General features: G+C 39.0%; 1 protein-coding gene across 3 annotated transcripts in view; it reads left to right on the top strand.

Moving 5' to 3' along the window:
• The window catches only part of LOC141798382 (cilia- and flagella-associated protein 337-like), a 35,426-nt gene extending 22,472 nt beyond the window's left edge, over window positions 1-12,954 (top strand). For 2 of the 3 annotated variants that reach the window (XM_074680294.1, XM_074680295.1), the window contains exons 14-18: window positions 4,952-5,029; window positions 5,121-5,222; window positions 7,134-7,324; window positions 9,249-9,446; window positions 11,268-12,954. In XM_074680294.1, coding sequence (XP_074536395.1) covers window positions 4,952-5,029; window positions 5,121-5,222; window positions 7,134-7,324; window positions 9,249-9,446; window positions 11,268-11,390 — 692 coding nt within the window. In that variant the 3' untranslated portion in view covers window positions 11,391-12,954. Of the gene's footprint in view, window positions 1-4,951; window positions 5,030-5,120; window positions 5,223-7,133; window positions 7,325-9,248; window positions 9,447-11,267 lie in introns of those variants that run through there. The other variant, XM_074680296.1, reaches the window with a different exon arrangement.
• Window positions 12,955-13,401: the final 447 nt, after the last annotated feature.

Here is a 13,401-nt window from a genome sequence, read left to right as displayed (position 1 = left end):
TCAGACTACAAACACTCTGCACCCTATTTTCCCCAGAATGCTCTTCACTTTGAGAAGCCCTTTTCTTTTTTTGTTCATGTATCTGGAGTTCAGCTGCAGTTTTCCAGTCAGTGCGGGCACAAACTGACCTTCTCTTGTCCACAGATAAGTACAGAGCGCGATAAAGTGAGGCACGGAGGTGGAAAGGTAGACAAGTCTGGGTGTTCTTGATGCTGTGGTTTGGAGGAAAATGAATAGCTGGACCTGGAACAAAAGCATGATTCAGGAGCTGCTCTGTGAACTTGGAAACTTCTTCAAAGTTTGGTTTCCCAATTTCTTTGTCAGTGTGCTCTCCTCTCTGCCAGCCTCCTTCTCTTTTTTTTTCACTGACACTCCCTGTTTACTTTTGTTTTTTCTCTCTCCTCATCCTGCTTGTAAGCCTTCTGTATTTCTTCCTCTGCTTTACACACACACACACACACACACACACACACACACACACACACACACACACACACACACACACACACACAGCACCACGCTGCACCCTCCACCTCCAATTTAATCCTAATGCCCAATTTAAATTATGTTTATTAGTCCTCTCTCAGTGGGAGTTAGAGGAAATGAGACGTAGGGCTTTCTGTCTTTCAACCGTGTGTGTGTATGTGTGTGTCTGAGTGTAATAGTACTGCTGTGATGGGGGGTTGAATACAGAGAGAGAAAAATAATGTATTCTGGTGTGTCTGAAGGTATGTTCATATGCCTATGCCTTCAAAACCTGACAGCATGATTGTGTTTTTAGCTTTCAGACCTGTCAATGAATCTTTTTATTGTTAAATGATGCAAGAAACTAACTGAGTGAAAGTGATATTGAATAATTATTCATTATCGAGTAAGTTTAAATGAGTACTCTGCTTGATACAGAGATGATGGTGCTTGTTTTTGGACTCTAAGCGTACCTGTGACCCTCACTTCTTGATGTGAGGTTTCATAGAAGTTCAGGTGTATCCAGAGCAACTGCTGCCTGGTGAAAAAAAGGACATGAAATGATGTTATCCATTCATAAATTCCTCCTACGCTTTAATATCCTGAGTTTGTTCCTCCTGTCTTCCTCTGGGCTTTTGAGGCGGAAGTGAAAAATGGATGAATCGCATTTGTACATTTCCACACTCTCGGCTCGCACATTAATGCAAAAGGTGGATGCAAACTATCATCAAGCTATTTTTGGCTTTAAATATTTTAACTGATTATTCCTTCTGCAAACCCACAGAGCACAAATGTGGTGTCTGAGAGCGATGACACATTGGATCCAGTTGCCAGAAAATTTCTTGACTGGTCCCGCTGAGTAATGCTGTCTCACATCAAAGCATGCATGTTGCCAAATCATATGCAAGCGCTGCCAAGAGAAAGCTGCAGTGGCATCATGGCCACCAGTGACAAAAGTCAATTTAAAGTTCAGTTTGACGTGCACATGCCCAAAACTGTTTTAGTGTGTTTTTGTTTGTGTGTGTACATGCACCTGTTAGTTTGTGTCTCAAGTTGAATCAAACTGAAGCAGGAACATTTGGCTGATGTGGCTGTGAAGCCTCCTCATCCATATTCAGAGTGTTTCGTCAGGTTCCGCTTCACTTCTCACGCACAGACACTGTCAAACACACACACACACACACACACACACACACACACACACACACACACACACACACACACACACACACACACACACACACACACACACACACACACACACACACACACACACACACGGCAGGGTACATGCACACAGGGGGCCTGTGTACCTCCGTCTTGCTTTGGATCCCTTAATCCTCCATGGCTGAACACCTTCCAAGTGAGCGAAGACCAACTCATCTGAACTTTGATGGATGGCCAAAATGTTTTAGAAATGCAAATGCAAGCACGGAAATCAGAATACTGAGGGAAGAAATGACATCTTTTTCAAGCTGAGGATGCTCTGATTTGAAGGGGCTGAGTATTTCGGATTCTTTGTTGACAAGTTTGTCGGTTAAAAAAGACAAACTTTGGAGCAGCTGTCTAGTTTGAGCACAGAGGCTACAGTCTGGGTGAGTGGGCTGGGTTTAAGGATGGCAACATCAATCAAACTATCATTCTCAGGGTAAATAATCGATCATGATCAATACAAAGATAGCACTGATGCATTACCTCTATGACGCACCCACTGTTCCAATGGCTGAGCATATGCAACATATTGTTTGCCATTACTTGGCACAGTTACAGAGATTAAGTGCAGTCCTTGAACTCAGCAAATATTAAAATTCTCTGAAAAGAAGAGACATAATATCTAATTTTGAGAGGATAAGTTATTTTTAACTCATTCAAAGTGAATATGAAAGAAATGTGTTTATTTCATTTTTTTATTGCAGTTTCATAGGAACTTTAAAAAGGCTAAGTCAAGTGATTCGAGGATATTTGACAGTGATGACTGGAGCTGCAGACTGTAAGTAGAGAAAAATGGTCTGACTGTCAGATTTACACCTAAAGAGAAGGGACTACTGAATCTTAGACTGAACTGTTAGCAGTCCACTTCCACTTTGGTTAATGCTAATGGTTTCTGTCACGTTGTATTGGGAGTGGTTGTGGCTCAGCAGAAGAGTCAGTTGTCTCTCTATTAGAAAGTTATCACAAATGTAATGGTTCAAGGTGGTGGCATCTGGGGAAGGTTACAGATTCTAAAAAGTATAAAGAGCTCATTTGAGTTAAGATAAGTGAAGTCATTTTTGTGTTAAGGGGATTATACATTACTTTAAACATAAAAGTGAAATATGTATTCCTGTATGGCAAAGTCTGTTCGGCTGGTCACAGTAGACTGCAGCTTTAGTTAGAAGTAAAACAATTTGTGAATTTACTCAAGTAAAAGGAAAAAGTTACTTATTTACAATTTACCATACCAAGAGTGGTGATACTGTGCTTTTTTTGAGCAGGCTGTGAGGATTTTCTGGAAAAGCTAGCTTCGGTGCAAAGGATTAGGACCACTTCCCATGAGCGTTTGCTCCACTTGGTCGTGAGGATATGACTCTATCCAAGGCATGTGTTTGGTTTAGTGCTACTGTCTGAAACGTGACAACAATCAAACTCTGTAAACTCTGTTTTAATGTAGCCACTAGCCAGCTATGTTTAATGCTAATCACAGCCTGGTGCTCTGAGATGGAGCCCCACTTTTCATTTTATTGATAGACTCTCAAGTTTGAATAGACTAACGCAGTATAACTGCTGTTTGTGGGGTGGAAGGAACAATATCACAAATATTTAAGTCCATGTTTTAGCCTCTAGCTTGTGCCCTATAACTTTTCTGTTTAGCTTTCTTCTGTTATTCTGTTCTTTTTCTGTCAGATACTTCAGCTCCAGTGTCCACTATCACTACAGAATTATTTCCAAAAATAGTTTTAAACAGAGATAAACACAGATCTTTCTTATTACTGCTAAACTTATATATATATATATATATATATATATATATATATATATATATATATATATATATATATATATATATATATATATATATATATATAAGACCACTTAAAAAGTCCTCACAGTGCCTTTAAAGGACTTTTTTCATCCCCCTGGTACCTTTTTAGTAGTTTTCCTTGTAATTTTTCATAGACTTTTTGTTAGACTGCTGTTTTTTAATTTATTTCAGCTCTTGTGTAAAACATTATATTGAAGCCTTTGTCTTTTTAAGGCTCCCCAGCCTACAAAACCCCTTTACTCCAGTTGGCCAGCCCCCTGACCAGAAAAAGGTAGAGCTATGTGGTTTTTTTTAGACCCAATGTGGCAGAACCAGGAGAGTCTAACGCTATGACTTTATCATTTTAGCAAGCCCTGAGAAGATCTCATAATACTTTTAGAGCAGACTGTTTTAAGCAGTTTATGACAGAATCACTGATTTTTACAGCATGTATAGGTAGAGGCTAAAATCTGCGTACATGTACCTTGAGCATTCATCAATGTTAATTTAAATACAGATACATAAAAGCACAAAAGCCCTATCTTGAAATTACAAAGTTAACTCAGGGGTTGGAAGCGGTGAGAATTGAATTAAAAAAAGACGTCCCTCCCAAATTTTGTGACATGTCCCTTCACTCTCAAGTAAGGGATGGCATGTGTAAATAGTGCAGCTTGTGCAATGCTGTTTTTGATGTAAATCAAGGTTTAGCCTGTCCTCCCTATGATTGGACACAGTTCTTGCTTCTGTAAAGTAAAGCACTTTATTTTTGTGTCTTTTCAGATATGGTTTAAGAACTCAAGAGAAAATAAGTTTATGCTTTGGCTGCTTTTGAAAGTGCAACATTGTAGAAATAATGCATACATCTCCACTCTTACCCTCTGTCTCCCCTCTGTTATGCTCTCACACACACATGCAGCATGATAAAAGTCACTTGAAATATAGAAACTGGCCTTGGGCTGCATGAATAATGCAAAGGACCCACACTCTCATAAACTTTATACCTCCTATTTCTCATGTACGCACCTCCCACAGCAAACACACTCCTCACATTTCTCATTAACTCCAGCTGTTCAACTGTCCAACCACCTGATGAGATTTCTGTCTTATAGAAAAAACACACACATGTGTAGACTGGCACTTTCTTATACACAATGATGATCATCGGCACAGCACTTTCTTTGGAGGTTAATGTTGAGGTCTGAGTGTTGCAGCAGATGGCAGCTGGGGACAGATGTTGACTTTAATCATCTTTGGAGTGGTTTTAGTGGATGGCTTACATGATTCAGCAGTACAAGCACAGTAAAATGGATGTTTTGACAGAAAGTTGGTGTTTGCTCTTAAAATGACATTTTCTTTTTGTTTTGATGGACATAGCCGATATGAAAGCCTGTCAGTTGTTGTGGTGTTCTTGTCAAAGCACAATGCACAGTTTGGAGAGGTCATAAGTTCCCGCACTTTGTTTTGTTCCACATGTGATGTGTGCAGGAAGTTCCGATGGAGAAGTCTTAGTATGGAACAGCAACACTGAAACAGCTCTGAGGAAACTTCGTCCACACAAAGATGGTACGTAAATGTATCTGCCTGTTCAGTCTGAGTTTCTTTACTCTGTTTTTCAACTTTCTTACCTTTCCTTTTGGTAATTCTCATCACACAGACTCTCATCCTTGTGTGAACAGCAAAGAAGACTCTGAAAACTCTCTTGCCATCACGCAACTGATCTTTATCCCAGGTCGCATGTCTGCAGCAACAGCCACAGGTGACAATAAAACTGAGCTACTTTAAGATTCAAACTTCTTAAGGATGCAAGTGATTTCTGTAAGTTATAGGACACAGCATCATGTTTGAGTAATGCCCCACAGCATCACCATGAGGCTTTATTATTATGAAGCAATATTTTAACCAGGATAAATTGTGACATCATCACAGCCTAAAATTATTGCCAGTTTTATTATAGCAATAAAAAGTCCTCCCCACTGCCTGCTCATATCTTGTAGCTCTTACATGAGTGTGTGCAATTTCGGAGAGCAACAGCAGATGCATTCACAGTTGTGAAAGTTGGAAGAGTTTGACAACTAAAAACATTTTTTAAAATGCTTCTGCCCTGAAAATACAGCCCTGGTTTTGTCTGTGACGCATACATTTTACAAAACAAAAATGCACTCCTGTGCATTACTTTTTGAGTTATGTTAAATTATTACAAAGACTGTCTGGGTTTGCCACTGGACAGAACATTCAGTGACTAATAAAATTAGGTCATTAGTGCTTTAAATTTATCAAGAAAATTTCTTTTGAAGATTCTTAAATAAGAGTGATGTTTTTCCAACCAGAGACTGAGCAAATACATTTACAACTTGACTGATTTTTTTTTATATATTATTTGTGCTCTTTTCAAACAATTCAGGCCTAATTTCTCCCTTCAAGTATCTTGAAATAACACATTTTCTGGTTAGGTTTATATGTTACGTCAAAGATATTTTTCAAAAGTTAAGACGCAAACACCTGCTTTTCATCCAGTTTTAAAAGTGTGTTAGACATGTCTGTTTCCTTAGATTCATTTAAGAAATTGTCTGCAAACCATACAGAATTTCTTTTTTTTATGAGATAATCAACAATTTTACCACTTTTACAATTTCAAAGTAGTAATTAATAGTACCCCTACAACATGCAACAGGCCACATTCTAATGAGTGAGTGGCTCACTGTTGGTGATCAAGCCTGTGGCAAAGCATGACTCATCATCATTTTAAACTGTTTTTGTACTTATAAGATTCAGTTCAGGTTTAGTGTTGTGTTTACCTGACAGATTTTTGAAAAACTGGACTTGCTTTGTTGGATGTTCAAACTAGGGATATGTATTGATAAGATTGTATTGACACCAGTGCCCTAATCGATTCTGCATTTCATTCTGATTCTTTATTCTTTGAAATAAGGGTTTACGGGTTTTTGGGGTCAACAATTTTTTTTTTTAAGTTTATATGTACAAAAATATGAAATTGATCAATGGGTGAATCAGAGTTGTCTTTTCTGCTAAGCTAACATACCTGGGATAGAATAGTCAACATAAGGCCTGACTACTCTGGCATAATGCAAAGAATGGACAAGGGAATCGTTAAGCATTAAGGCTAATGATGTCAATGGGTTGAACCATTTCTAATCAACTCTTAACAGGAACCGGAATCCATTCCTGTTATTAGTTCAAACCTTTGTGCACATAAGTCTCCCTTGATAAATCCAGCCTCGCTAAATAGCTCATTTCTGTATTCATAGGGAGGGGAATTTTCTGTAGAGCTCATTCCTTGTGAAAAAATCAAAAGTCGTGAGTTTTGAATCATTGATGATAGGTTTTAATTAACTGAAGGCTTTTTGTAACTGTCAGTCATTAGACAGCATTCCCAGTTGGTGATTGCTTTCTATAGTCTCAAAACTCCACTTACAACAAAAGATCATCTCTTTGGGTTATAGGTAGCTTGATTGCAATTAAAGATCTGGCCTTTTTAGACCAATAACTTATCAATCAGCATAAAATGTTTTAAAAATCTGACATTTCTCTTCACTCATGATAAGGTAGAAGTGACAACTTGTGTATACTCTGGGTTATGTGTACAAAAACTTCTGCAAAATTCCTGCAGTGTTTATTTCTTTCATAAATACTCTTCCATGTCAAATAGGAGGTGCGGATTTGGTGTCTTCTGGAGCATCAGGTCTGGTCAGACTCTGGAACACAGCCCACGGCTGTCTAGTGGGCCAGTTTACTGCTCACAACAAAGAGCTGGGGTCTATGGTTATGAATGTCAGCCCATGTGGAAATTATCTAGTCACAGCCGATTCTGAGGGGACTCTTAAGACTTGGGACTTACAGGTAGGTGGTTCTTGTATTTGTGTTTAAAGAATATCAGATGCAGTGGACCTTACTGATGCATGGTGAAACCTTATGTCACAATAACATTTGTATCCTCTGTTGGAAGAGCAAGACACAAAGACAGAGAAGTGTGAACACAGAGCAAGAGGGATCAAGACATAGACTGTCGTAGAGAGTGAATCTTGATACCTTTATAAGATAAAGCATGTTGTTCACTTTGAAAATGACAGCTTTGTCTGTCATTATGAAGCCCTGGTAACTCACTAGAGAGCAAGCAGACCAGTCAATCACTGAGATAACCCTCACTGAAAGAAGCAGCAGGAGGTAATATCCCCATTCTTTAATTTTATTCCAAGTTTTACAGGTCGCTTGAATGAACAAACAAGCTTATAATTTGCATCCTCCTTTAACAGAGGTACACACTAAAATGTGTGTAAAAACACCATGACTGTGATTCACTGTGACATGTTTTTGGCTCCAGAGGACAGAGTGACGAAACACCCAAGTCAATTTTTTCTGCCAAATTAGCTGATTGCAGAGTCACCTCACTCCCTACATAGAAAAACATGTTTGGAGGCTGAAGAGTTACGGCGCCTCAGAGAGGCCTTTTGACTTTCTGACTCTGATTATAAAAAGTCAGATCACCGCGTCAGTTGAAGGCATAGCTGCATCACTGTCATGCTTATAATTGCAGTAAAAGAACACCCTCTTGGGTATTATTGCCACAGTATTTACAGCTCAACTCTCTGTCACAGTTCATAAGAGGGGATGAATTCAAATGGGTGCGTCTCGTTTGGCTTCCAGTTTAATTTATGGAAATTTATGTATATATGTAGCAGAGTTGGAGAACTTGAACAAGCTCATTGCTCTGGTAGAAATCCTGTCCTGTGGCAAGTTTTGAGCACACTTTGAAAACTGGCTTGGATCACAAACATGATTGCATAGTGTGTGGTGTTAGGCTCTCAGACCCAGGAATCTGAAGTTCACAGTTCAGCACCAGGTCACGACCTTGTGTGATTCCAGAGTTCATGGTATCTGGCTATGATTACTTCCATTCAACGGGACATTTAGAGCAAAGCAAGTATCTAAACTTGGCAAAGGTGGATAAGCGGTTAGTGATGGGAGACAGAACCCCTTGAGGGTGAACTATGTCACACCCTGTCCCATAACTGCCTGCTAAACAAACATTATCTCTTACTTTGTTTCTTAATAGTTAGATCTCTAAAAACACCATTCCAAAACAGCTCTACAGAGAAGCTATAAAGCAAGAACAGAGAGAAAGAGAATATTTATTTGTTTGTACATTAGCACCCTGCCAACTAACTCAACACAGCAGTTCAAATGCCAACCCAGACTGGTGTTACTGCAAAGCCAAGACAACACTGCTGTCATTTAACTATTTTTACTGTGCCAAGTCGTGTTCTACAATGCAGTTGTTCAGGACAGGAATTATCTCTCCACTGTGGACCTGTGTTATATCCAAACACTGGCAGCTCTGTCTTTGGAAAAGTGGAAGTTTACATTCCAGTAATCCCAGACAAACTTTTGTTTAAGTTGAAACCATTAAAGCTTTTCCTCTAGGAAAAATAAAAATACTAATGAAAAAGCACAAATCTAGTCTATTTTTTATTCTCTCCCCAAGCAGGCTAAGTTCACAATGTGCTCTTAACTTCAAGAGAGAACAAAACTATCTGTGCTCCTTGGTACAAGAACAGAGCTCGAACTTTCTTCAGTATTTCAATCTGCTGACATCACTCATCATTTCAAATAATGTACAGGATGTACAAGTTTGAGCACTAATTTTGAGGGGTGAATCATTCATTAGCTGCCTGAAACAGGGCTGTGTCCCCATAGGATGAACAGTTTGTTGTGCAATGACAAGAAACAGTAAAATAATCTCTTGTTTTTCTCTCCTGTGTATCAGAATTATTGCATTGTTTCAGATGACACAACAACCAAGGAACCTCCAAAGCTACTGAGTTGTCTGCGACCTCACCATGATCGTGTGACCCATCTTGACATCTGTATCCATGGAGACAGACTCCTCCTTCTCTCAGCATCATACGACTGCAGTGTGGCTCTTAGCTACCTGCCTGGAAACACCATTGGGCTGTTTGGACAGGTACAATGACGATAATCAGAAGGGATGGGTACAGTTCACATTTGAAATATCATACCGATGCCCAGTGCCTGGCAATCGGTATCGGTCCTCAATGGTTCCAATTTTTTATGTGTTAATGTGGTGATTTTGTTAAATTGTTTAATAATAAAAATGGTGAGGCCTCCGGAAGGCTGGCCAATCAGGGGGAAGGGGGAGCGAATTTGCGGCGCGATTACATACAAAGTCAATGCAAAGACGTGTTTAGACACCGATTCGCCTCAGGCGGCTCGTTTGGAGCGTTTGCGCCTTTGGAGCATTCATGCGTTTGGGCGGTAGACGCGAATTTGCTTGAGTTCAAAATACTGAACATTTGATGCGAATTCGTGTGAAGGCTTGCCGTGGCCGCCACTCAGCGATGACATTCCCCCATGACGTCATTGATTTGATGACATTGGGGGGCAACCGCCGCCTGCTCCAGCTCCAACTCACCTGGAGGATGAACAATCTGAGCGGTGTGTCATCATCCAGAGTTATAAGATACGACGTGTGTACTCTACAGAGACCAGAAAAAAAGGAGCAGGCTGGGTAAATCTATGAGGAGACAGTTTTTGAATGTAAGTTCTGTAAACATTTGTTCCCAGCTGGACTTGCCTGCACGGGCTATCACTGAGTCCGACAGTGTTTTCCTCAGCAGAGTTTTGAGCCTGATAGAGAGGAGAGACTCCTCGTTCACGCGGCGCATGACAGGCGATTCGCGCGATTAAATTTGGGTGTTCGCGTTTGGTGTGGCTGTGGCATTAGAGAGACAGCAGCCAAACTTATATACACAGACAGAGGCTGAAATGAGGGTTTTCTAAACTAGTGTGAGAAAAACTCGATTTTTTATTTTTTAGCTTTGACTCCTGTAAAGTTACTTCAGAAGTACCAGAGAGACAGAATAAAGACTAAATATGCATTTCCCCTCTTTAAGTGCATGCTAGAAACTTAAATTACTCAATGGCTTTGATATAAATGATTTTAGATGTTGAAGCTATTGTTTAGCACCATGCTGTCTGGGTCGTCATGGTTCAAACGTACAGCAGTGCAGGCATGCTCTGATAAAGCCAAACCTCCCACTTTGCTGTGTGCCAGTGGGTGGCGGACTCCTGTTGACAAAATGGATGCGAAACCCAGCATCAAGCCACAGTTTGGGTGTGTGTGTGTTCGGTGTGTGTGTGTGTGTGTGTTTGAGGTTGTGTGTGTCAAAAGAGACCCATATTAAGTTAGCCTGGGGCGAGTCTAGTGAGAGTTGGCTCATTTTAAATTTGCCTGAGGCCCACACATAGATACACAAGTAAAGCCATGCTTATACACAGCAGAAAAAAAGAGCGTGGGTGTTAATTATCTATAAGGAACTTAAGGAAATATAATGCTTCTATTCTTCATTGTAAACACCTCTTCACATGTATAATACTACATAAACACAACTGAGCCAGTAGACAGATAGCGCTGTCTGTTTGAATCCAGCTTGTTGCTGTGAATGATTTTGAAGCATATACCAGAGATTGTACTACATTTATATTTCATTACTTACTGTTTGATTCATAAATTGTCTGTTTAATGTTTATTAGATGAGAATTATGCAGATAAAGGGTGACATCCATATTGAGTGTATCAAAGTTAACACTTAATTATGGATTTTTTCTTTCATTTTTGAGCAATGAGAAAAAATAGAGACAGCTTTCCACTTCAGCTTCATGATGACACCACAGACTGCATGTTTCATGTCTTTTTTTTTTTTTTACACACTTCCCTTTGATCCAAGTCTTACAAAACAGCACATGCTTTTCTCTATATCTGTAGGAGGAGCATTGGGACTTGAAGCAACCTCAATCTTTGCCCTCACAGCATGAACCAAAGCGGGGCATAAATGACCCTGAAGAAGAAGGTGACACAGGACAAGGAGGAAGGAGGTTTCCCCCATGACCCAGGATCCAACACCTCTGCAGAGGATGGCGAGTAGGAATCAGAGAACAAAGGAGGGGATTGTGGGGTAGAAAGAAGACATGCCTGCAGTGCTTTTGAACTGTCTCTCTGGTGTTTTCAATGCTCTGCCCCTAATTAGAGCAGAATCAGGTACTTGAAAATTCAAATCTTTAACTTTAAAAGCATTTGGCAAAGTTATTCAGATATTTCTAAATCAAATATAAAATAGAGTTTTACGCAGAGAACTAGGCCATTGTCTGCTGTGTTGCAAGACAAACTTGAGTAAGAGAAACCCTGCTTAAATGTGTCTTTTCAACATTTTATTTCTATGCCTCAGGCCAGTATGATGTGCGATGAGTAGTCGTGACTGCCTCTCACAGCCACAAAGACTGAAAGAGCATCTGTGATGCTACAAAGTCTGTGATGTGTAGAGAATAGACAGAGATAACATCCAATTTTGTTTTCCTGGGTAATAGAGCATGCTTGTTGTAAAAGTAATTGTACAAATGATCAATAAGTTGTTAAAGTTGGTAGTATTAACTGAAGTTCTGTGAGGGGGTTTTCATAGGTAGCTCCAGGCTGATTCATATCTGACATCACAAGTTTAAGCGTTCTACTTTTTCATGCTTGTCACAGTTGTTTACAGCTGTCAATATCTGAATGTCAGTGAAGATGTGAAGTCGTAAACTCTACAATCATCAAACCCTGTCTTTTAGATCTTTGAGTGGACTATATTTAATTCATTTCAGTCACTCACCCAAAATTGGCAGACCACTTGACATTAAGTTCAAGGGTCTTCAGGGCTAATGAGTAACTGACAAATAGCCAGGAAACATTACAACACCCAATTCCAGCTTGGCTGACTTCTTGAAATCCATTTGTCTTCATTCAGTGATGCAGTTCCTCTTTCTTGCTTCGGTGATGTTTTAGTTATATAACCGTTTTTGAAACCAAACCAGACGGTATTTTTTCACTCTTAATTGTCACTTAATGTGTTTTTGTCCTAATAGAATATGCAGAAATGGTTTCATAAAGTGGTGTTGTGGTTATTTATTTATAATGTTGAATTAATAAAAAAAGAAGAAGTTTCAGATAGTATCACTTTGCCATCAGAAAGCTCATTTGTTTTTGTTTGCAGACAGAAGACAGCCACTCTCCACTGCCTACAATGCACTGATCAGTGTTTAAGGTCTTTGTGCTTTGAAGAGACCAAAAAATACAGCCAGACCAAAGGAAGTGGTGGTGACATGTTGTTTGTAGCTGACACATGTGGTCACGTTCATTAGTCTAAGTCTACAGAAGAAAGTAGAGAAACTTAGAAGCTAACGACAAAGCTAGAGAGATTCCAAGTCATATGATGGTGCATGTGTGTAAACTGAGAGCTAATTCCAATGAGTTGAGAAGACGACTTACTCTCATTATTTAGGCTGGGTAACAACAATACTTCTGGACCTTTGGGAATTAAAAATATACCAGCTGATACACAAAGCTGCAGTCTGCAACATTCACCAAACTGAGTCTACTGCACAACTAAAAAAATTGTTACAGACCTTTTTTTTTTTTTTTTTTTTTTTTTTTTTTTGGATATTTGTGGGTTAAATCTGAGAAGTTGAATAAAAGTGGGTCCATTAAGTATTTATTTATTTTTGTTATTTATTTATTTATTATGATTATTTATTATTATTATTATTATTATTATTATTATTATTATTATTATTATTATTATTATTATTTATTATTATTATTATTATTATTATTATTATTATTATTATTATTATTATTAACAACAACCCATGACTCACACATGATGTTGATGATCATCAAAACACACTGTGTGGGCTGAAGACTGAGCTGAACTTGACAGACAATGTGTCTGCTGGGTAATCCTTGGCAAAACTGAAATGCAAAAATTCATATCAAGATTCCCAATATATTAGGTAAACTAAGTCATAGATTTGCCAACTAATCAGTGCATTGCGGGCAGAAGAGAATAACTATGCTCTGTTTGCAA

Source organism: Halichoeres trimaculatus, unplaced genomic scaffold, assembly GCF_033239565.1.
Source record: "Halichoeres trimaculatus isolate MK-OKI-2021-1 unplaced genomic scaffold, fHalTri1.1 fHalTri1_scaffold_9, whole genome shotgun sequence".
NCBI classification, from domain to species: Eukaryota; Metazoa; Chordata; class Actinopteri; order Labriformes; family Labridae; genus Halichoeres; species Halichoeres trimaculatus.
This window is presented reverse-complemented; position numbering and strand designations above follow the sequence as displayed.